The sequence below is a fragment of the Loxodonta africana genome, chromosome 11 (genome assembly GCF_030014295.1).
Source record: "Loxodonta africana isolate mLoxAfr1 chromosome 11, mLoxAfr1.hap2, whole genome shotgun sequence".
Lineage (NCBI taxonomy): Eukaryota > Metazoa > Chordata > Mammalia > Proboscidea > Elephantidae > Loxodonta > Loxodonta africana.
Genome location: NC_087352.1, coordinates 88,240,359 through 88,266,276, shown reverse-complemented (window position 1 = coordinate 88,266,276; position 25,918 = coordinate 88,240,359). Strand labels below are relative to the sequence as shown.

The 25,918-nt window shown below is 38.5% G+C and overlaps 1 protein-coding gene across 5 annotated transcripts in view; it reads left to right on the top strand.

Moving 5' to 3' along the window:
* MIB1 (MIB E3 ubiquitin protein ligase 1) overlaps positions 1-25,918 on the top strand; it is a 155,739-nt gene that overhangs the window by 56,187 nt on the left and 73,634 nt on the right. For all 5 annotated transcript variants that reach the window (XM_064294654.1, XM_064294650.1, XM_064294652.1 and 2 more), the window contains exons 7-9: positions 6,551-6,734; positions 14,525-14,669; positions 16,255-16,388. In XM_064294654.1, coding sequence (XP_064150724.1) covers positions 6,551-6,734; positions 14,525-14,669; positions 16,255-16,388 — 463 coding nt within the window. The remainder of the gene's footprint in view (positions 1-6,550; positions 6,735-14,524; positions 14,670-16,254; positions 16,389-25,918) is intronic.

Below are 25,918 nucleotides of genomic sequence, written 5' to 3'. Positions count from 1 at the left end.
GCGTTTGTGATGGTTAAAGTTCTGGGCCATGATTCTCAGTGGTTTGGTAATTTTGGTCACTCTGGATCCTGCAGCTGGCTCCTGTTCATCTGACCTCTAGTTCTTGGAACTTGAGCTAGCAGCTTACCTGCAGTCTTGCCTGATGATCTTGAGATTTGTTGATCTTCACAGCTTCTGAGCAAGAGCCCTGCTATCTGACCTGCTGATCTTGGGCTTGCCTATGTGAATCAGGAGAAGCCCCTATACTGTCCCATGGACTTGGAATGTTCCAGTCTTTACAACCACATGAGCCATTTCCTTGATATAAATCTCTCTCTTTCTATATTTATATGCTTTACTGGTTTTGCTTCTCTAGATAACCCAGCCTAAGACAGGGTTTTTGTTGGAAGAAGGATGTTATTAGGCTTCTTACTATGCCTCTGTCTTGGATTGCATCTAAAACCTCACATTTACATTCAGTTGATTTTTAACAGGGACCCAAGATAATTCAGTGGGGAAAAGAATAGCTTTTCAACAAATGGTCCTGGGATGGCTGGATATCTGTATATAAAAGGATGAAGTTAGTTCCCCTGCCTCACACCATATATAAAAATTAATGCAAAATAGATTGTAGACCTAAATGTAAGAGCTAAAACTGTAGAATCTTAGAAGGAATCGTAGGTGCAAATCTTTGTGACCTTGGTTTAGACGGTGGTTTCTCAGTTACGGTATCAAAAGCACAAACAGCCAAAGAAAAAACAGGTATATTGAACTTAATCAAAATTAAAAACTTTTGTTTTTTAAAGGACACTATCAGAAAACTGAAAAAGTAATCCATGGAATAGAAGAGATTATTTGTAAATCATTTTTTTTATGTCTAATAAGGGATTTGTATTTCAAATATATGAAGAGGTCCTGCAATTCAACAAGAAAAAGACAACCTGCTTGAGAGTTGGGCAAAAGATTTGAATAGAAGTTTCTTCAGAGAAGATACACAAATGAGCAATAAGTAGATGAAAAGATACTCAAGTCATCAGGCAAATGCAAGTCAGAATGAGGTGCCACTACATTGGCTGGCATCAAAACAATAGAGAACGATTGTTGGTAAAAGATGTGGAGAAATTTCAACCCTCATATATTTGCTGGGGGAATGTAAAATGGTGCAGCTGTTTTGGAAAAGACTCTGGCACTTTCTCAAATGTTAAACATAAGTTACCAAATGTTAGAGATTGAATTGTGTCCCCCAAAAATGTGTGTCAACTTGGCTAGGTCACGATTCCCAATATTGTGTGATTGTCATTTGGCGTGATTTTCCTATGCATTGTAAATCCTACCTCTGTGATGTTAATGAGGCAGGATTAGAGGCAGTTGTTTTAATAGATCGGACTCAAGGTACAAGGTAAGATTGTATCTTGAGTCAGTCTCTTTTGAGATATAAAAGAGAGAATTGAGCAGAGAGACAGTGGGACCTCCTACCACCAAGAAGAAGAGGTGGGAGCGCATTCTTTGGATCCAGGGTACCTGTACTGAGAAGCTCCTAGATCAGGAAAAGACTGATGACAAGGACCTTCCCCCAGAGCTGACAGAGAGAGAAAGCCTTCCCCTGGAGCTGGCACCCTGAATTTAGACTTCTAGCCTCCTAGACTGTGAGAGAATAAATTTGTCTTTGTTAAAGCCATCCGTTGTGGTATTTTTGTTATAGCAGTATTAGATAACTAAGACACCATATAACCCAGCATTTCTAGATATATATTTAAGATAATTGAAAATGTATATTCACAGAAAAACCTATACATGAATGTTCATAGCAGCATCAGCATTATAATAACCACAAGGTGGAAACAACTGAAATGTCCATGAACTGATGAATAGGTAAATGTGGTATATCTATGAACGGAATATTATTTAGCCATGAAAAAAAAATGAAGTATTAATACATGCTGTAACATGGGTGAACCTTGAAAAAATTACACTAAGTGAAAGAAACCAGTCGCAAGGGCCACTTATGTTATTTCTTTTATAAAAATAGTCCAGAATAAACAAATCCATAGAGACAGAAAGTTTATTAGTGGTTGACAGGGCCTGTGGAGAGGGATGAATAGGAAGTGAGTGCTAGTAGTTATGGTTTTTTTTTTGAGATGATTAAAATAAAAATAGTAATGATGGTTGAACAATTATTTGATTATACTAAAAAACCACTGAATTGTACACTTTAATTAGGTGAGGTTTATGATGTGAGTTATGTATCAGTAAAGCCATTATTAAAAAAAGAAGGAAGAATTTTAAGGACACAGTTATGGGTGAGATTAGCATGCACTAATGTATCATAAATATTGTATGTTAAATATTCTCTTGTTTTTGTTTGGCAATTGTTAACATCCTAGGCAGAGGGAACAATTTGAGTAAATATTCCATGTTCAGGCACTGCAATTAGGTCTAGAAAATTTGGGGAATGAAGAAAGGGTATTGTTTTCAATAACTCTGAACAGAAAACTTTGTGTCTTTGATTTTTATTATTAGTCAGAGGCGCTTCTTCTTTGTGGTTCTTTTAGAAAGAAAAGTTCAGTTACGTGATTCCAAACCAAACCAATTACTGTTCAGCTGATTTCAGCTCACGGTGATCACTGTGTGCAAGAGTAGAATCATGCTCCGTGGGGCTTTCGGTGGCTCATTTTCGGAAGTAGATTGCCAGGCCTTTCTTTTGAGGTGCTTCTGGGTGGATGTGAACATTTTGGTTAGCAGCTGAGAACTTAACCATTTGACTACCCAGGGACTCCTGCAGGTACTTAGTAAATGTGTTTTGATGGTGTGACATCTCAGAGTCTTTTATATGCTAATGACCACTTGAATTAAGGAGAGGAGGGTATAATATGTTATGTTCAAAAAACTTACTTGACTAGGGCACCTTTTGTCCGTGGAGTGCAATGTGAGACTAAGGGGAAATGTTGTGTTATACATTTTGATACATCTGTTGATGGAATGTTAAATAGTAATTTAGATGACAGTTACGAAAATGGTGATTGTTTTTGTTAGGTGCTGTTGAGTTGATTCCAAGAGAATGAAATACTGCCTGGTCCTGTACCATCCTCCTAATCATTGCTATGTTTGAACCCATGGTTGCAGCCACAGTGTCAGTCCATCTTGTTGAAGGTTGTCTTAGTCATCTAGTGCTGCTATAACAGAAATAACCACAAGCGGGTGGCTTTAACAAACAAATTTATTCTGTCACAGTTTAGGAGTCTAGAAGTCCAAATTCAGTGTGGCAATTCCAGTGGAAGGGTTTCTGTCTCTGTCGGCTTGGTGGGAAGGGTCTTGTCATCAATGTTCCCCTGAATCTAGGAGTTTGTCAGTGCAGGGACCCTGAGTCCAAGGGACGCGCTCTGCTCCTGGCTCTTCTTTCTTGATGGTAAGAGGTCCCTCTTCTGTCTTTTCACTTCTCTCTTTTATATCCCAAAAGTGATTGACTCAAGATACAACCTAATCCTATGTTTTTGGAGGACACAATCCAATCCATAACAAGGGTCTTCCTCTTTATTTGCTGACCCTCTACTTTACCAAACATGATGCCTTTATCCAGGGACTGATCCCACCTGTCCAAAGTACATGAGACAAAGTCTTGCCATCCTCTGTTCTAAGGAGCATTCTGGCTGTTCTTTTTCAAGACAGATGTGTTTGTCCATGGTATATTCAGTATTCTTTGCTTGCACTATAATTCAAAGGCATCAATTCTACCACCTTATTTAGTCATTGGCCAGCTTTTGCATGCGTATGAGGGATTGAAAGTATCATGGCTTGGGGCGGGCACACCTTAGTCCTCAAAGTGACGTCTTTACTTTTTAACACACAGCAGATTTGTCCAATGTAATACATCGTTTAATTTCTTGACTTCTGCTTCCGTGGACACTGATTTGTGGATCCAAGTAAGATGAAATCCTTCACAACTTAAATCTTTTTTCACTTTATCACGATGTTGCTTATCAGTCCAGTTGTGAAGATTTCTATTTTCTTCATGTTGAGGTGTAATTCATCTTCACCTACTGATTATTTCAAGTCTTCTTCACTTTCAGCAAGCAAGGTTATGTTTTCTGCATAGGTCATTAATGAGTCTTTCTCCAGTCCTGATGCTGCATTCTTTATAGAGTCCAGCTTCTCAGATTACATGCTCAGCAAAGAGATTGAAAAAGTATGGTAAAAGGATACAGCCCTGACTTGCAGCTTTCCTAACTCTGAAGCACACAGTATCCTCTTGTTCTGTTCAAACTGCTGCCTCTTGGCCTATGTACAGGTTCTGCATCAGCATAATTAAGTGTTCCAGAATTCCCATTCTTTGCAGTTTTATTCATAATTTGTTGTGACCCACACAGTTGAATGCCTTTGCATAGTCAGGAAAACACAGGTTAACATCTTTCTGGTATTCTCTGCTTTCAGTCAAAATTCTTCTGACATCAGCATTGATATCCTTGGTTCCATGTGCTGTTCTGAATTCAGCTTAAATTTCTGGCAGTATCCGTGTTGATGTATTGCTGCAACTGTTTTTGAATTATCTTCATTAGAATTTTACTTTTGTGTGTTATTAGTGATATTCAGTAATTTCTGTATTCAGTTGGATCACCTTTCTTTGGAATGGATAGAAATATGGATCTCTTACAGTCAGTTGGCCAGGTCTTCCAGATTTCTTGGCATAGATGAGTGAGCACCTTCAGTGCTACAACCATTTGTTGAAACATCTCAATTGGTATTTTGTCAATTCCTGGAGCCTTGTTTTTCACCAATGCCTTCAGTGCAGCTTGGACTTTTTCCTACAGTACCATTGTTCTTGATCATATGCTACCTTCTGAAATGGTTGACTGTCGAACAGTTCTTTTGGTACAGTGACTTTGTGTTTTCCTTCCATCTTATTTTGATGCTTTGTGGTCATACTCTGTTTTGCCCAGAAAGCAAACCAAAGCAAACCCATTTCCGTTGAGTTGATTCCAATGCAGAGCGACCCTATAGGACAGAGTAGAACTGTCCCATAGGGTTTCCAAGGCTGTAAATCATTATGGAAGCAGACTGCTGCATCTTTGTCCCACTGAATAGCTTGTGGATTTGATCGCTGACCTTAAGGTTAATGGCTGAGCGCTTTAGTCACTGTGCCAACCAGAGCTCACTTATTTTGCCCATAGAATCTTTCAGTATTGCAGCTCAGGGCTTCACTTGTTTCTTCAGTTATTTCAGCTTGAAAAATCCGAAGCGTGCTCTTTGCTTTTTGGTTTTCTAATACCAGGTCTTTGTACGTTTCACTATAACACTGTACTTTTTCTTCTTGAGCTGCCCTTTGAAATCTGCTCAGCTCTTTTACGTCATTATTCCTTTCATTTACTTCTACTAATCTACATTTAAGAGCAAGTTTCAGAGTCTCTTCTGATGTCCTTTTTTTTTTTTTTTTTCCATTTCTGTCCTTATAATGACCTTTTGCTTTCTTCATGTATTGATGTCCTTGATATTATCACACAACCCCTGTGGTCTTCGATCATTATTGTTTAGTGTGTCAAATCTGTTCTTGAGTTGATTTCTAAATTCAGGGGTGATATACTGAAGGTCACACTTTGGCTCTCATGGACTTGTTCTAATTTTCTTCCGTTTTAGCTGAAGAAATGAGAATCCAAAATTTGTTTTAATACAACTATATAAAATACCCATGCATGGCAAAATAAAACTAGATACTGTTTTTATCCATCAGATTGGCAGTGATACAGGGAAATCATGTACTCCTTTTAGAGCAGTTTGGCTCTAGTTGTCAGAATTGTAAGCAAATATGTACTTTGATCTGATAGTTCCATCCCAAGAATCTAATGTAATACTGACCCCATGTGCACAAAGATGTAATGCAGGGATTTTCTGTTTAGTGTTGTATGTAGTAGTGAAAACTTGGAAGCACTTTGTGTGGTAGTCAATAGAAGAATGGTTAAAGAAATTAGTGTACATTCATGCTGTGCATTCTTTGTGGCCGTTAAAATGTGTGACTTTGAAAAATAAATCTTCCAAGATGAATTCTCTGACAAAAAAAGAAGTCACAGAATAATATATATAGTATGATCCCATTTATGGAAAGTAATTCTCTTTGTATGTTATGAATACCATTTAGCATATGAATAGAAGATTTGAAAGGGTATATAATAAATTATTAAGAGTGGTTTCCCTTGAGGCAGGTACTTGGTGATCCAGGTGTGTTTGTGTGAAATAAATTTTTGCTTTACATGTCTCTGAAATGTTTGAATTTTTAACAATAAGCATGTATTACTCTTAACTCTTGTAACAGTTTTTAAAAATGTGCCAGCATGGGAGACTAAATCTAGGTAGAGATTTACTAAGATGTTAATACTTGTGTTGGGGTGACTCTTTGTCCAAATTTGTATATTAAAATTACAAAAAAAGACATTCAAATCATTCAAGATGTAATTGCAAAGGGTTGCTTTACTCTTGATTTGTTACAAAGTTTTTCTCCCTGGATTTGGCAGATATTTCGCTTAGAATGTTTTATTAAAACTAGGTAAGCTTACCCATTTTGAATTTAGTTTTGATCTTGTAGGTGGACCTTCAATCCCGCTGTTCTCACTAAAGCAAATGTTGTCCGAAGCGGGGATGCTGCTCAAGGTGCAGAAGGAGGCACCTCCCAGTTCCAAGTTGGTGATCTTGTACAAGTTTGTTATGATCTGGAAAGAATTAAACTTCTACAGAGAGGACATGGAGAATGGGCTGAAGCTATGCTTCCAGTAAGTATATATAAATAGTTTTTGACTAGGAATTACACGATATTTATGTAGTTTTTAAAAAGTAAATTAAATTTTGAAAAACTAAGTTAGTATAAACCTTCGTTGAATTGTACTCTTTTTGTGAGAAGCTAGGCTAGTCGATGTTTAACCATTTCAAGAGGTAGCATATGATCAGGAGCTGTTGGTACTAAAGGAAGAAGTCCAAGCTGTTCTGAAGTCATTGGTGAAAAACAAGGCTCCAGGAATTGATGGACTATTAATTGAGATGTTTCAACAAACGGATGTAGTGCTGAAGGTGCTCACTCGTCTATGCCAAGAAATATGGAAGACAGCTTCCTGGCCAACTGACTGGAACAGATCCATATCTATGCCTATTCCCAAGAAAGGTGATCCAGCCAAAAGCAGAAATTATAGAACAATATCATTAATATCACATGCAAGCAAAATTTTGCTGAAGATCATTCAAGAATGGCTGCAGCAGTATATTGACAGGGAACTGCCAGAAATTCAGGTTGGTTTCAGAAGAGGACGTGGAACTGGGGATGTCATTGCTGTTGTCAGATGGATCCTGGATGAAAGCAGAGAATATCAGAAGGATGTTTACCTGTGTTTTATTGACTGCGCAAAGGCATTCGACTGTGTAGATCATAACAAATATATGGATATTATTGCAAAGAATGGGAATTGCAGAACACTTAATTGTGCTCATGAGGAACCTTTACATAGATCAAGAGGCAGTTGTTCAGACTGAACAAGGGGATACTGATTGGTTTAAAGTCAGGAAAGGTGTGCGTCAGAGTTGTATCCTTTCACCATACCTATTCAATCTGTATGCTGAGCAGATAATCCGAGAGCCTGGACTATATGAAGAAGAATGGGCATCAGGATTGAAGGAAGACTCATTAAAAACCTGTGTTATGCAGATGACACAACGTTGCTTGCTGGAAGTGAAGAGGACTTGAAACAGTAATGAAGATCAGAGACCACAGCCTTCAGTGTGGTTTGCATCTCAACATAAAGAAAACAAAGATCCTCACAACTGGACCAACGAACAACATCATGATAAATGGAGAAAAGATTGAAGTTGTCAAGGATTTCATTTTACTTGGACCCACAATCAACAGTCATGGAAGCAGCAGTCAAGAAATCAAAAGATGCATTGTATTGGGCAAATCTGCTGCAAAGGACCTCTTTAAAGTGTTGAGGAGCAAAGATGTCACCTTGAAGACCAAAGTCCGCATGACCCAAGCCATGGTATTGTCAATCGCATTATATGCATGTGAAAGCTGGACAATGAATAAGGAAGACCGAAGAAGAGTTGACACCTTTGAATTGTGGTGTTGGCAAGAAATATTGAATATACCATGGACAGCCAAAAGGATGAACAAATCTGTCTTGAAAGAAGTGCAACCAGAATGCTCCTTAGAAGTAAGGATGGCAAGACTGGGTCTTCCATACTTTGGACATGTTGTCAGGAGGGATCAGTCCCTGGTGAAGGACATCATGCTTGGCAAAGTACAGGGTCAGTGGAAAAGAAGAAAACCCTCAAGGAGGTGGATTGACACAGTGGCTACAACAGTGAGGTCAACCATAACAACGATTGTAAGGATGGCACAGGATTGGGCAGTGTTTTGTTCTGTTGTGCATAGGGTCGCTGTGAGTCGGAACCGACTCGACGGTTCCTAACAACAACAACCAGCATACCTGTGCCTTTTGTTTTTTAATTTATTCTAATTAAATTAGCCTCAGAAGGTCTAGAAAGGACTGTAGCTAATATTTTTGAGAATACATGATTAGTGATAAAGGTGCTATTGAAGAATGCAATGTATGTGTAAGGCAACAGAGGCTTCCCTGATACTTAGCCCCAGAATTAAGTACATAAGTGCTCATCCAGTCACTAGCAGCACTGGACCTTCTCAGAATTCCTCGTTTGTGGATATACCTCCCTAAAACTTATAGTGTGGAAGAGCAGCTAAGAATGTGTAGCTTTGCCCCCAAAGAGCTACAGTTTATTTATTTATTTATATATTCAGTATATTTTTCATCAAATATTCAGCAACGACAAACATATTTGTTTGTTCTGCCCTCTCTTCATCCATCTCTCCATCTGTCCCTTCTCTGGTTTTTCTGACCCTCTCTCCTGTACTCTCGCATTCTGTCCTAATACCTCCCATTCTGTTCTATCCTGTATCCCACTCCCCTCCACCTTACCATTTTGTCTACTGTCCTACCCCATTTTACCTGCCATCCCCTCCTGTTTCATCTAGCCCCAACTCCTATCCTGTCCAGCCCCCATTCCCATTGTTTACTTCGCCCCCTGTGCTATGTAGCTCTATTGCCAACCCACTTGGTATCCCATCTTGCTCACCTTGCTATGTTGTTTAGTCCCCCATCCTGTCCAGTACCTCCTTTTCTTCCTATCCAGTCCAGCTGCTGACCCATCTAGGCCATCATCCATTCTGTCAGTCCCCCTCCCTGTCCTTCCTATTGTCCTGTCCCTCCATCAGTCCATCCATCCTTCTTGCCTTGTTCTCTCAGAGGAGGTTGGAGCACATATGGTGTGCCTATTAAGGGCTCAGGGATAACAACAGTGAACAAAATGGGAGAAAAAAAAATCTCTATTGTTATGGATCCTTTCATTCAAAGGCATTTTATGCTTCATAGATGCTGCTGACAATTTAGTTTTTATTGCTCTAGTTAGATACTGAATAAAGTTAATGAGTGATAGTTAGCATATGTTTTTCAGGAGCTACATTTTATCTTTGTTTTTGTCCAAAAAATTAAATTAAAATTTAATTATAAATAAGAGTTCTCTGTATTTTGTTTGCTTTTGATTTTAAAGTTGGTTTGGAAAAAAAACATTATTGATGTACTTCAAGCCTCACTATAGTATGATGTTGCTTAAGATGTTATTTTTTCACGTAGTCCACCCAGAGTTACCTTGGAAGAAAGGTCTGGCGATCTACTTCTGAAAAATCAGCCATCAAAAACCCTGTGGAACACAGTTCTACTCTGACACACATGGGGTCACCGTCAGTCAGAACTGACTCAGTGGCAGTTGGTTTGATTTTTGGATGGGACCTATATATACTATTTTAAGATTTTTTTTAGTCAAGGTGTTTTTGTTTCTCCCATTAGCAATGACACTTTAGAGTAGCTAATGTCTGGTGGGTGCCTAGTTGTTTTAGGTACTACGCTAAATGACATATGTATACATAGACACATACAAACATCCATATACATACACATAAATACCTACATACGCATAGAAACTTTATTTGTCTTAGCAACATTTCAAGTAGGTGATGTGGTGCTATCCTTACTTTAAAGATAAGGAAATCCAGAGCTAAGATTCTTAACTGGAATTTTAACCCAGATCTGGCTTATTTTGAAGTCTGAATACTCTTTCTGCCATTTAAATTGCCATTTAAGTAAAATTTCTAAATAATTTCTAGAGAGGAATTTGGGGATTTCATTAGTGGTAGTGTAGGTTTTGAATCTTCCCAAATCCTCTTGATAAAAGCAGCCAACTAGATTAGCATAACCAAAAAAAGCCACAGTGTCTGTAACAAAGCAAGATGGCAAAGTGGCCCGTTGAATCCTGAAAGAGTAAAAATGTGAATGGGTGAATATAAACTATTAACACCTATTTAATCTGCATCTGTTTGTATGGAAGCAGAGAGAACTCATGGGGCATCTCATGGGCCTGAGAACAGGAGAACTCCAAAATACCTAACCGGTATTCATGGGCTTATGTGATTGACTAGTGTGATACCAGTGTTTGATGTCAGAAAATAATGAAATAACATTTATTTAAAGCACTCACAGAAAGAAAATGTAAATTAAGGATTGACTTTGAAGTATAAAGGCTATACACTACTATGAACGTGTAAAAATTCAATGAATCTTCTTCCCATGAACGTTTTCTGGGCAGTCTACTAGAGAATGAGTTTCAGACAACCAAAATGACAGGAGAGATATCAACTTTAGAACTGATGACGAGCCTTAAATATATATTTACTTGTAGAACACAGATTATGTGATGGTTAAAAAGAAAAGGATAAGAGTATGTAAGCACTGTGTGCTATAACAGTGCCCTTGGCTGGTTAATGTGCTCTGCCACTAACCGAAAGGTTGACAGTTTGAGTCCACCCGGGGTGCTTCGGAAGAAAAGCCTGGAAGTTTACTTCTGAAAAATCAGCCATTGAAAACCCTGGGAGTATAGTTACACTCTGTTATATATGGAGTTGCTGTGAGTCAGAATTGACTCGATGACAGCTGGTTTTATATGCTGTAGCAATATGAAGTACAGCTATTAAAAATGGGGCAGGGATGGAGGAAGTGTCTGAATAGTTTAATAAGCTTTTTGATTGCCTTTTAGTTATTGATTGGTATAAATACTTTTTATTTCAAATCAAAATATTGGAGAAGGAGAGTAAGGGGAAGAGGATACCAGTGACCAATTTCAGCATTGTTTGTAGTAGGAAACCAGTAGCCAATGTATATTTTTTTTAAAAAGAGGAAACAAGGGGTAGGGTTCTACAACTGATTACTGTAATTGCTGTCAGTAAGTTGTACACCTGTAAAAAGTTGAAATGGAAAAAATTGTGTGATACTTTTACAACAACAACCAGAAAAAGAGTAGCTGCTGAGGCTGCTTTTATGTACAACCAAACTCCTCACGGGATCGGGTTGCTTCATTTGGAGGTTTAGGGTCATGGTTTCATTGAACCTCCCTGTTAATTGGCCTTTTTAGTGTTTCTGTTCTACTTCCTAGTTTGATGCATAGTGACTGGGGTCTTACAGGCTTGTAAGGGGCCATCCAAGGCACAACAGTTGGTCTCTGTTCACCTGGAGCAACAGAGGAAGGAGAGTCAGGAATAGGAGGAGGATATGGAATGTGTGGCTAACTGCCTCCATGAACAGCTTCCTCCTTTGCCATGAGACCAGAAGAACTGGGTGATGCCCAACTACCATTACTGAATGTTTTAACCAAAGATTCCATAGAACCATCCTGATAAAAAGGGGAAAAATGCAGAACAGAAAGACTTTCTGGAGATAGGGGCTGCATGAACCCCTGAAACTATTGTCCTAAGACAGTCTTTAACCCTTAAACCAAAAATATCCCTTGAAGTCTTCTTGAGATCAAATAATAGTTTAGGTTAACTAATAAAAAAAGGTCTGTATTGAGCATTATGCTATTTTAAGAACTATTTATATGGAATCAAATTGACAACAGCAACTTGAAAGATAGGAACCGTAGAGGGCAGTGAGTTTATGTTAATGAGAGAGGAACAACTCAGAAAAGGAGGGTGAAGAATGGTTGCACAACTCAAGGAATGTTATCAGTGTCATTGAATTGAACATGTAGAACCTGTTGAATTGGTATATGTTTTGCTGTGTATATTTTCAACAACAACAAAATTTAGGGAAAAGAAAAAAGGTAACAAGAGTTATATAAAAGTATTAGGGTAAACATAGCTGTTAGGACAATATAAACTTTATATTTAAAAAACATGGAAGGATTAACCATAAAATTACAAAAAAGTGTTATCTGTACAAAGGGGAATAGAATAAAGGGGACAAAAGTAGAAAGGAGACTTCTTTAAATAGAACTTGTTTTGTAAATTTGATTTTAAACTACATATGTATTTTATGCAATTATAAAACAAAATTAAGTTTAAAAAAAGGAAGTCCTAAAAATGATAAATAATACAGAACAAATGAGCCTAAAATTTTCTAGTTGGCATAACTATACAGAAAATTTTAAGTGATTTCTAAGTGGGTTTTGGGGTGTTTTTATCTTTATAGTAGGAGTATACTCCAAACAACTGGATGGGCAAAGTAATCTTTAACAGTTTTCAGAATCTTATTGTTTGTGGTAGTCTTGATGGTGTTATTCGGAGAATGTTATGTGGGCAATAAAACCAGATGAGTACTTGTGTGATAAATCCAATTCTCTTACCCCAGTGACCTTAACAGCTAGAATTATTGGAGGTGGGAAAAACAGATACAGATGTAATATAGAAAAAGTAAAAACTAGAAGTCTTAAATTTGAATTGGAAGAGTATTTGAACTCATGATGTATTTTATCTTTCAAAACAAAACAAAATGCCACAAAACAAAGCAATTGAAGGGTTTTCCCTGAGCAAATACTGAGGACAGACAAACTATAAAACTGTATGAATTAAACTATACCAATCAACAAAATTCAGATAGTAAGAAACTATGGTACAAGTGAACCCTGTTTCTTCAAATAATTTGCAAAGAAACAATATGTATGTATAGATCTCGATTTAAACAAACTGAAAACAGTTGTGTCATTTATGAGATAATTGGAAATTGAACACTGAGTGGTATTTTATAATATAGAATTGTTCATAATTTTGGGCAGGTTGATAATTGTATTACAGTTATGTTAAAAAAAAAGTTTTTATCTTTTAGAAGTACCATAGATACTGAAATAATACAGGAGGGGAGAATAGGTGGGGGCGCTAGTGGGGAAAAAACAAAGAAGGTGAGTTTGAGATGATGGGAAAATCCAAGAGAAAATGGCTAACGAGAAGTTAAAAACTAGAATTATTGTTGGGAGGATCTGGGTCAGGGATGAATAGGGCTAGAGATTCGTATTTCAGAGCCTTTGGAATAAAGGTTATAGTTCTCAAAGTGGATTAAATTTCTAAGAAAGCAGAGCGAAAAACTAAGGAATAAAAACTTGAGAGAATAAACAAATTTAGGGATCAGAAGGAGGAAAAGGAGCCTGCCAGTGGAGAAAGGGAAGGAACAGGCAGAAAGATTAGAGTAGCATCTGGAAATCAAGGAAATGGTTTCAAAAAGATAGGGTCATATGCTGTGGAGAGGTCAAAGGGGGAAAAAAAAGTCAAGGGCAAGCACTCCTCTGTGTTAGGAAGTAGTTAAATATTATTACTGCCCTTCACTAATGTTCCAGTAATTGTTATTTGGTATTGTGCTAAATAGATTTTGAACCTGAGTTTGAAATGGGGCTAATAGTAGCACTTATCCTTCAGGGTTGCAAATATTAGATGAGTCAATACCTGTAAAGTTCTTAGAACAGTGAGACCAAATACATTGCCATCGAGTCAATTCTGACTCATAGCAACCCTATAGGACAGAGTAGGACTGGTCTATAGGGTTTCCAAGGATTGGCTGGTGGATTCAGACAGCCGACCTTTTGGTTAGCAGAGACACTTTTAACCACTGCGCCACCAGGCCTCCTTAGAACAGTAGTGCCTGACATAGGGTAAGAGCTGCTGCTGCAGCTTGTGATACGTACCTAATTGCTCTTTTATTCCATATATTTAATAAGCATGCTGTTTCTACACTGGTTTCTGTTTTGGAATCAGGAGCGATTGCGAAAAAGGATTTAAACATAGATGTAGCTAGAACCCTTTTCAGATTAAATAGTTTTTTTAGAAATTAGATTTTATTATTTTAAGCAAGATTGATGATGGATTTTATACTGCTTGAGCTACTAGTTCTCAAGTAGTATAAGATAGCTTAAAAAACTAAGTTTTATGAATAAGATTCTGCATAATTTATTTTTGCTTTTTTATTCTTGTAGATGTATAGTAGTTTTATTGATCAAAATATATTTTTAGAGATATTCCTTAAAGTTTGCCCCTAATAAACTGTTTGAATTTGATTATCCTTTAAAAGTTTTTTCATTAGGATCAAAGAAAAATTAAGATTATTAAAAGATAAAAACTGGTGATTAGTTTTATAGTATGTACTTTAGACTTGGAAGCATTAATCTGACTTCTTTTTTAAAGACTTTAGGTAAAGTTGGCCGAGTACAACAGATTTATTCAGACAGTGATTTAAAGGTGGAAGTTTGTGGAACATCTTGGACATATAACCCAGCAGCCGTTTCCAAGGTGGCATCTGCAGGATCAGCCATTAGCAATGCATCTGGTGGTATGTTTTCTGTTTTGTTTCTTTAAAAATAATATGGTTTACATTAGAACCTTTGCATATTCTCAAATTTTCACACAGGTAATGCTTTATGTGTTCTTGGCTTTCTCCTGATCACATAGCCTCATTTGAATGTTACTGACCTTTTAAACTTTCACTGAAGGATGTTTTTTTTTTCTTTTCCATATCATGAACATCACTTATTCTGGTCGAGACACTCCCTGGAAAAGTTTCGTAAATACGTACTTTTTTCTTGAGCATATCAAGGGCTTCTCCACATCAGATCTGAGATACCTAAAATTCAACATTTGATTCTTCAGTCAGAACTTTTCGTTTTTTGCCAAAGAGCCATCACTGTCTTACACTGCTTTATTTATTTCCAGCATTATTGCTAGCAGATGGCTTTCTTCCTGGATAGCTTTATAAGTCTGCCACGTTTCTTTCTCTTAAGTTACTACATATGCCACAATGAGTAGAGAACCATGTTGACATGATTATGCTGAATGGTTGGATGGACTCATGCCCTGAGTCTTTCATTCCTGTGCTCCAGCTTCATATACACGCACTCAGTTTATTCTGTGACAAATTACAAATTACTGTCTGTGTACTGTTGTCTTCCAGAAGACAGAACCGTAACTGTGTAAATGGTTGGACGACCTCCTATTTGTATCTCCTTTTTACTACTATGCTCTGTCTCTGCTCTTCTGCTGTCATTTGCTAGTCTGCTTAAAGCTGAAATCAGGTAGTGTGCATTTTTACCATGGGGTCAGACGTCATCACAACAGGCTGACTATGTAAAGATTAAAGGAGGGATGATTAATATCCTGCTCTAAAATAACATGGACTTGGTGTTTGTCCTCTGTCTCACTTTGTGATTTCTTTTCTTTTCCAATAAGTAGACCTAAGAATTAAGGAATAGAACATGGCGGCATTTCTATTGATCAATGCCATTGAAAAAATATTTAATGAAAGGGACTATGAAAATTCAGCCTTGGTTCTTTTTGTTTTAGTCAAAACCAGTCAGTTGGCACCTGTTGAAGTATTGTCGTTAGCACTTAACATGACCATTTCAACTAAAAATTAATTTTCTCTAAAGTATTTCCTCAGAGCCTGTAATGTTGTCATAAACCTTACGTTGCTTTTGAAGTATTATCATTAACTTGAATTACTCCAAGGTCTGTAATATTTAGTGTTCGGAGAGTCACCGTGGTATGGTTGAAACCTGAAAGGAAGTTTGCATCATTGTGACACTTCCATTGTCGTGTGTTCATTCATAATATCTTTGGTATGACTTTTAAATCTTGAACTCTTTTTAGTAAGTAACCTATACTGTTTATAAAATTATAATTTGAAATATGTGATTTGAAAAAAACTTGGAATACTTATTGGCTTGAATTTAATGCAGTTTCATATACTAATAATTACAACTTGTGTGGGTATGTTATCTATATAGCACAGTACAAAAAAAATTTAACTAGAAATAATAAAATAGGAAAAGTAGATATTCTAGGAGTATATATAATGCTTATCTGTTAGTAGTTAAGGCTTGACATTCTCCTTTATAGTAGCTTTTTTTGTTGCTTTACAGAAAGACTCTCCCAACTCCTGAAGAAATTATTTGAAACCCAGGAATCTGGTGACCTCAATGAAGAATTAGTTAAGGCTGCTGCCAATGGAGACGTTGCTAAAGTGGAAGATTTGCTAAAGAGACCAGATGTGGATGTGAGCATTTAAAAAATTATTTTGAAGTATACACCAAAATAGAGAAAATATAATGAGCCGTATACTTCAACATTTATTAACATTTTGCCACATTATATGAAGATTTTGTCACGTGCTTCATATATTCCTTTTTTCTTGTTTTTGTCAGGTGCTTTTAAAGCACATACCAGACCTCGTTCTTCAGTGTGCATTTCTAAAATACATTAACATTTTCTGATTTAACAGTATACCTTTTAATTTTGTGATTGGCCAAACTTACACTTTTTAATATGCAAGGGTTTTAAGTGGTCGGTGTCTTTTTGTGAATTTTTCTCATGTAAATATTTTATAGTGTCATTTAAATATAATTCAGTAAATTTTATGCAGACTTTTCTCTCTTTTCAAAACTTTAAACTTTTCTTCTCCCTATGAAAGTTAACTATTTCACAATTTAAAATGTAGATCAGTTAGAAACCATACATTTTGCAAATCTTCACAGATTATGTTGTAATTTTACTGTTCACACAAGCCATATTTTAAATGGACCACTTTGGTTCTAGTTTATTTGTGCATTGACTTTGCCATTGATGTTTAATGCTGGCCGGGAGAGTATAGTTACAGTGGCATTTGAAGCACCGTCACTGTTAGAAGAACTTTTGTTGCCACACATTTGTATGTTTGTTTTTAAATTTGCTAGACAGTTTGAAGATCAGATCTGTAATTGTAAGGTATAGATGTCTTGTTTCTTATGGGCTCACGTGGCCTTCTAGCTTTATTAGAGATTAGTTGCAGCACCACAGCACAGTGATTCCTTAATTGGTTGTCAGCTATGTCACAAATAATTCGTTTTAGATATTAAAGTAGCAAGTGTTTCTTGTGTGCAAAATAAGTTTGAGTCAGATTTCCTTTATAGTGAATCAAGCAGATTTATATTTTATTATACTTATATTTTTCTTCTTTTAATTATTTTTAGACAGTGTCATAAAAAAAAATTTTTTTTTTTTTTTTGGAAAAGTAGTTCTACGATGCTTGTTCATGAAAAACAACATCCCCTATCTCTCCAAGCCCATTTTCCCCATCTTCACAGGCAACTATTTTTAGCTGATTTTTATTCTTATTTACCTCCACATCTTCCAATAACATACCTCTGTTGTTATTTCTGGGTGTTTTAGGAGTTATCTTTTGATACCTGCACACACCTTTGCACTCTTCCTTAGCTTCTTAATATGATTATATTGTAATTTTGTTTAGATTAGAATTAGCTGTGCATGTTATTATGTAAATGGTGTTCATATTGGAGCTGTGGAGTTTAGATTGTGTTTTCCTACACAATTTTTTGTTTTCCTTGGGGTTCATTATTGTCCTTTTTAAAAATTTGAGATGTAATTTACACACAGTGAGATAACATGGATCACTTTTTGACAGATGCATGTACTAACATAATCTGCACCTCTATCAATATGTAGAACCTTTCCTTAAAAAAATCCCCCAAAATTCACTCATGTTCTTTCCCAGTCAGTCCCCTTGACAGAATTAAAATTTGCTTTTGTTCTTATAACTTTTTCCTCATGCTACTCTCTAATTGTGTAAATCTCTCAGCTCATCTCTCAGGACATCATTTCATCTTCTGGGAGACATTTCTATCAGTTCCTTCTGAGGTGCTCCAGCCTGGACAAGTCGCCCTCTTCACTTAAAGCCCATCATCCTGAGGAGTCCGTTCACGTTGCTTCTCTGTTGGACTTCTTTATTTTCTGTACCCCATTTCTGTGTTTACTCTCTGGTGAAGCACAGGCTTTAGTGGCTTTTAGATAAAGGGTGTGAGAAATAAGTCTTTTACCTTTATGTCTGATTTTTTTTTTTTTTTAACCTCACACTTAAATTTTGAATGGGAATTGAATTACAGGTTGGGAATCATTTTTCTTTGGAATAGTCCATTGTCTTCTAATACCCAAAATTGCTGTTGAGAAGACCTAAACCATTCAGATTTCTGATCTTACATGTGAGCTGTATTTTTTCTCTCAGCCTGAGGATCTCTTTTTTTTTTTTTTGCCAGTATTCTGAACTTGCACGGTGATGTGCCCTGATCTGTTTTTATCCTTTAATGTTTTAGCCTTTTTATTTTGTCTAATTCTGTAATTTTACTGTTAATCTTTTGGATTTCTGAATGCTGTCTCTGTATGGATTCTTGCAGCTTATTAATTTTTCCACTATGTTCTTGAATAATCTTTTTGATTTCTTCAACTGCTTTATCAGTGTGTTCCTTGGCTTTTTCTGTAGATTGCCTTATTTCATTTCTGAGGTCATCCCTGATGTCTTGAAGCATTCTGTAAATTTGTTTTTTATATTCTGCATCTGGCAATTCCAGGATTGTGTCTTCATTTTGGAAAGATTTTGATTCTTTAGTTTGGGGAGCTGTACAAGCAATCATGGTCTGCTTCTTTATGTGGTTTGATATTGACTGCTGTCTCTGAGCCATCTCTAAGATATTGTAGTGATTTATTTTATATTTGCTCACTGAGTCTTATCTTGTTTTGTTTTCTTTCAGTATACGTAGATGGGCTACTAGAGTGCACTGTCTTGATTGTTGTAGCCCTTGAATCACTTACGTGCTGTTACCAGCTGGTTTGGGCTGTTACCAGATATATAAGCCTAAGAGTCCATTCACTATTCTTGAGTAGAATCTGATTTTGGGTCATCAAGTGTGTGGTGCAGACTGTCACCTATCCACCTAGAGAACTAGTGGTGATAGTTGTGTGCACCGGATTCTAGTAGCAGCAGGGGTTCACACTCCAAGGGGGGGCAGGATGCTGACAGGCATCCCCCAAGTGTTAGTGAGGTAGGTGTGTCTCTATTCCTAAAGTACTTTGGTGGGTGGGCTCTGCAGCTGTACCTTAGGCCCCCAATGCCAGTACCTCTACAGATTGGTAGGTGTCACCCTCCTTAGACCCCTAAGGCAAGAGGCTAGGTGGTCTGGGGGGAGCTTCAGCCCTCAGTTCCCTGTTGTGTGTCAGTGAGGGCTCTGTTGAATACGCCGGAGATATCAGACCTGGGAAACTTGTCTTTCCAGTAATCCACTAAAACAATTACAGTCAGATCCCTATCAGAATTGCCTTTGCATTATAATAGCCACCTTGTTCCCTGTAGGGATGAAAGCCCAAGACTGTGGATCACATATGCTTGGCTGGAGCTGGTTCTGTATTTTTAGTCCAATTAGGGAAGGATTTTTGGTCCCTGGGTTTTTTGTAGCTGCTTCTCTCAGGCCAGGAGAATGGGTTAGGAAAAGACCAAAAAAAAAAAAAGAAAAACTGCGAGGCAGTTCACTCTCTGGCTCAGGAAATTCCGATGTTAATGAAGCCACCTGGGAAGGGGAGGGGAGGGATCAAATAAATAGGAGAGAGTAGCATCCTGGAATATAGACAAAGTTACTTATCTTGTTTGGTGATGACTGTTTTATCTGAGATTCCCGAGGGGTGTGTAACCTGTGTGCGTTGGCTGGGTCGAGATTGCCCCCGAGGGTCAGGCCTGCGTCCAGTGCTTGTGCAGTCTCAGAAGCTGTAGTCAGTTCCTCCGCTCTCAGTCCAAAGCCCAGCACCAAGGTTCCCCGGCTGGGATGCCGCACTCCAGGCTCCAAAACCAGTCGCTGCCTCCCGGTGACTTCTTCTCCTGTCAGCCGCGTCGCTGCCTGCGTGCACTGGCTGGACTTCTTCCGAGGTCACTTCTGGGGGCTAGGGCTGCGTCCCATGTTTGCGCCGTCTCAGGATGCCGTGCTCAGCTCCCCTGCGCCCAGTCCAAAGCCCGGCACCAAGGTTTCCTGACTGGGACGCTGGCTCCAGGCTCCAAAAGCAGTCGTTGCTTCCCCGTAGTTGTTCGTTCTCAGTCTCTGTCACTCAGGTCAACTCTTTAGATCTGTGTTTGATGGTCAGGGTTCGTAGATTGTCATGTATGTGATCAATTCACTTGTTTTTCCGAGTCTTTGTTGCAAGAGGGATCCAAGGTGGCTTCTACCTAGTCAGCCATCTTGGTCCCGCCCCGCCTTTTTATTTTGGAATCATGTCTTTCATATCTGGAAATTTTCCTTATTATTATTTTTGTGCTTTAGGTGAACGTTTACAGAGCAAATTAGTTTCCTATTCAATAATTTATACACAGTTTGTTCTGTGACATTGTTTGCAATCCCTGCAATGTGTCAGCACTCTCCCATTTCCACCTGGAGTTCCCTGTTTCCATTCATCCAGTTTTACTGCCCCATCGTGCTTTCTCATCTTTGCTTTTGGGTAAATGTTGCCCTTTTGGTCTCATGTGGTTGATTGGTGTAAGGAGCACTTTTCTCACAGGTGTTATTGTTTATTTTATAGGGCTGTCCGTTGTGTAGCTGACAGGTGATCTCTGGGAGTGGCTTCAGATGCAAGTTAGAAGGATGACTAAGGGCCATAGTCTTGGAGTTTCTCCAGTTTCTATCAGACTAATAAATCTGGTTTTTTTTATGAGTTTGCATTGTGTTCGGGACCCTCTGTTGTGATCCCAGTCAGAGCAGTTGGTAGTGGTAGCTGGGCGCCATCTAGTTCTTCTGGTCTCAGGCTAATGGAGGCTATGGTTCATGTGGGCCATTGATCCTTTGGACTAATTGCTCCCTTCAGGCTTTGGTTTTCTTCTCTTTCCTTTGTTTGAGATGGGAAAAGACCAGTAGCTGTATCTCAGATGGCCACTTGCAAGTGCTTAAGACCCTAGGTGATACTCACCAAAGTAGAATGTGGAACATTGATTTTATGTGCTATGTTATGCCAGTTGACCTAGAGGCCCCCCAAGACTATGGTCCCCAGCTCTCAAGCCCAGTAACTCAGTCCTGTGAAGTGTTTATATGTCCAAGCAATTTCCCTGACTGGGCTGCCTGTGTTCTCCTTTGTATATATGACTATACATGCAGCACATACAAATATGTATGTAGAAATATCTACAACTTACTCTTTATATGCACATGTGTGTACTCCCATATGCCCTCCCATACCTATCCAGCATACATACCTGCCTGTGTATCTACTTGTAAATTTTTGTTAATACTGTTGTTGCCTGATTATATATGTTGTAGTATTTACCTTTGTTGCCTTTTATTCCTGCATGCCTCTCAGTGTCTTTCTTTGCCTTGGTCATGTTGTGCTGACTTACCCATATTGTGTATTGTCTTTACCGCCCCAAAGTTAACATGTCCACTATCTACCCACCCAGTGCCGCCGAGTTGATTCTGACTCATAGTGACCCTATAGGACAGGGTCGAACTGCCCCATAGAGTTTCCAAGGAGCTCCTAGTGGATTCGAACTGCCAACCCTTTGGTTAGCAGCCGTAGCACTTAACCACTATGCCACCAGGGTTTCCATGTCTACTATCTAATTGGTGGTTTTCCCTCCCTTCCCCTACCATCCCTGGCAGTCATCAAAGAATGTTACTTTCTGTGTGTAAATGTATTTTTATTTTTACTTTTTTAAAAATAGTGGTCTCATACAATATTTGTCCTTCTGTGATTGACTTATTTTACTCAGCATAATGTCCTGCAGATTCATCCATGTTGTGAGATATTTCACAGGTTCATCATTATTCTTTATCACTGTGTAGTATTCCTTTGTGTGTATGTACCACAGTTCTTTTAATCCATTCGTCCGTTGATGAGCGTGTAGGTTGTTTCCATCGTTTTGCTATTGTGTATGATGGTGCAGTGAACATGGGTGTGCCTATGTCTATCCTTGTCACAGCCCTATTCCTCTAGGAAATATACCCAGGAGTGGGATTACTAGATCATATGTTATTTCTGTTTCTAGCTGGTTGGAGTGTGAAAGTTGGAAACAAGGAAGAAGGATCACTAGTTGGAAAATATGGCCTTGATGATAGAAATGAGGCCGGAGATAGCAGGGTAGTATTTTGCAAGACTAATGACTTCTTCATTGCAAATTCCTTTATTCACCAACATATGTGGTGACCATACAGGTGGACCTATATAGATGGAATACACAGGAATCCAATGGACTGTATCTGTGGAAAGAGACGATGGAAAAGCGCAATGTCATCAGTCAGAATGAGGCCAAGGGCTCACTGTGGAACAGACCATCAGTTGCCCCTATGCAAGTTCAAGTTGAAGCAGAAGAAAACCAAAACAATTCGGTGAGAGCCAAAGTATGACCTTGAGCGTATTCTAACTGGAGGAGCCTGATGGCACAGTGGTTAAGAGCTATGGTGAGCTACGGTTGCTAACCAAAAGGTTGGCAGTTTGAATCCACTAGCCGCTCCATGGAAATCCTATGGGGCAGTTCTTCTCTGTCCTATAGGGTCACTATGAGTTGGAATCAGCTCAACAGCAATGGGTTTGGTTTGGTATATTCCCCCTGAATTTAGAGACCATCTCAAGAATAGATTGGATCATTAAACAGTAGTGACCAAAGGCCCCGAAGACCAGATGAGTTGTAGAATAACATCAAGGACATCATACATGAAGAAAGCAAAAGGTCGTTAAAAAGGAAAGAAAGAAAAGACTAAAATGGATGTCAGAAGGGACTCTGAAATGCTCTTGAACATAGAGTACTTGAAGCAAAAAGAAATGATGAAGTAAAAGAGCTAGACAGAAGATTTCAAAGAGTGGCTCAAGAAGACAAAGTAAAGTATTATAATGAAATGTGTAAAGACCTAGAGTTAGAAAACCCAAAGGGAAGAACACGATTGGCATTTCTCAAGCTGGAAGAACTGAAGAGAAAATTCAAGCCTTGAGTTGCAATCGTGAACGATTCTATGTGGAAAATGTTAAATGATGAGGGAATCATCAAAAGAAGGTGAAAGGAATACACAGAGCCACTGTACCAAAAAGGATTGGCTGAGACGTTCATCCGTTTCAGGAGGTAGCATATGATCAAGAGCTGATGGTATTGAAGGAAGAAGTCCAAACTGTCTGAAGGCATTGGTGAAAAACAAGTCTCCAGGAATTGATGGAATACAAATTGAGATGTTTCAACAAATGGATGTAGCGCTGGAAGTGCTCACTTGTCTATGCCAAGAAATTTGGGAGACAGCTACCTGACCAACTGACTGGAAGAGATCTGTATTAATGCCCAGTCCAAAAAAAGGTGATCCAACCGAATGCAGAAATTATCAAACAGCATCATTAATATCACACGGAAGTAAAATTTTGCTGAAGGTCACTCAAAAACTGTTGCAGCAATACATTGACAGGAAACTGCCAGAAATACAAGTTAGATTCGGAAGCAGATGTGCAATGAGGGATATCATTGCTAATATCAAATGGATGTTGGCTAAAAGCAGAGAATACCAGAAAGATGTTTACATGTGTTTTATTGATTATGCAGAGACATTTGACTGTGCAGATCATAACAAATTATGCATAACATTACAAAGAATGGGAATTCCCGAACACTTAATTGTGCATATGAGGAACCTATACATAGACCAAGAGGCAGATGGAACAGAACAAGGGGATTCTGTGTGGTCTAAAGTCAAGAAGGATGTGCGTCAGGGTTGTATCCTTTCACAATACTAATTTAGTCTGTATGTTAAGCAGATAATCCTAGAAGCTGGACTATATGAAGAATGCGACATCAGGATTAGAGGAAGACTCATTAACCTGTAATATGCAGATGACACATTCGTACTTGCTGGAAGTGAAGAGGGCTTAAAACGCTTATTGACGAGAATCGAAGATTATAGCCTTCAGTAGGGATTAGACCTTAACATAAAGAAAAGAAAAATCTTCGCAACTGGACCACTAAGCAACATGATGATAAACAGAAGAAAGATTGAAGTTGTCAAGAAGCTCATTTTACTTGGATCCACAATCAACGCCCATGGAAGCAGCAGTGAGGAAATCAAACGATGTATTGCATTGGGCAAATCTGCTGCAAAAGACCTCTTTAAAGTGTTAAAAAGCAAAGATGTCACTTTAAAGGACCAAGGTGTGGCTGACCCAAGCTGTGGTGTTTCCAGTTGCCTCTCATATGCATGTGAAAACTGGACAGTGAATAAAGAGGACCGAAGAAGAATGGATGTCTTTGAATTACACTGTTGGCAAAGAATACTGAATATACCATGGGCTGCCAGAGGAATGAACAAACCTGTCTTGGAAGAAGTATAGCCAGAATGCTTATTAGGAGCAAGGGTGGCCATACTTTTCTCACATATTTTGGACATGTTATCAGGAGGGACCAGTCCCAGAAGAAGGATATCATGCTTGGTAAAGTAGAGGGTCAGCAAAAAAGAGGAAGACCCTCAATAAGATGGATTGACACAGTTGCTGCAACAATGGGCTCAAGCATAACATCAGTTATGAGGATGGCGTAGGATCAGGCAGTGTTTTGTTCTGTTTTACATAGGGGTCGCTATGAGTCAGAACCGACTTGATGGCACCTAACGACATCAGCAGCAGTGGCTAATGATCGCGAGCATCTCTTCACGTGTTTGTTAGCCTCCTGAATGTCTTCTTTGATGAAGTGTCTGATCATATCTTGACCCTTTTTTTTAAAAAAAAATAATATTTATTGTGCTTTAAGTGAAAGTTTACAAATCAAGTCAGTCTGTCACATATAAGCTTATATACACCTTACTACATACTCCCATTTACTCTCCCCCTAATGAGTCAGCCCGCTCCCTCCTTTAGTCTCTCCTTTCGTTTTGCCAGTTTCTAACTCTCTCTACTCTCCCATCTCCCCTCCAGACAGGAGATGCCAACACAGTCTCAAGTGTCCACCTGATACAAGTAGCTCACTCTTCATCAGCATCTCTCTCCAACCCATTGTCCAGTCCCTTCTATGTCTGATAAGTTGTCTTTGGGAATGGTTCCTGTCCTGGGCCAGCAGAAGGTTTGGGGACCATGACCGCCAGGATTCTTCTGGTCTCAGTCAGACCATTAAGTCTGGTCTTTTTATGAGAATTTGGGGTCTGCATCCCACTATTCTCCTGCTCCCTCAGGGGTTCTCTGTCGTGCTCCCTGTCAGGGCAGTCATCGGTTGTGGCCGGGCACCATCTAGTTCTTCTGGTCTCAGGATGATGTAAATCTCTAGTTCATATGACTCTTTCTGCTCTCTTGGGCTCATAGTTATCTTGTGACCTTGGTGTTCTTCATTCTCCTTTGATCTAGGTGGGTTGAGACCAGTTGATGCATCTTAGATAGCCGCTTGTTAGCATTTAAGACCCCAGACGCCACACTTCAAAGTGGGATGCAGAATGTTTTCATAATAGAATTTATTTTGCCAATTGACTTAGAAGTCCCTTTAAGCCATACTTCCCAAACCCTTTGCCCATTTTTAATTGGATTATTTGTCTTTTTGTTGTTGAGGTGTTGAAGTTTTCCATAACTTTTAGAGATTAGACCCTTGTCAGATATGTCGTAGTCAAAAATTTTTCCTAGTCTGTATGTTTTCTTTTTACTCTTTTGGTGAAGTCTTTTGATGAGCATAAATGTTTAATTTTTAGGAGGTCTCTGTTTACCGTCTGCTATTTATGCATTTTTAGTTATGTTTGGTATTCTTTTTATGCCATATATTAGGGCCCCTAGCATTGT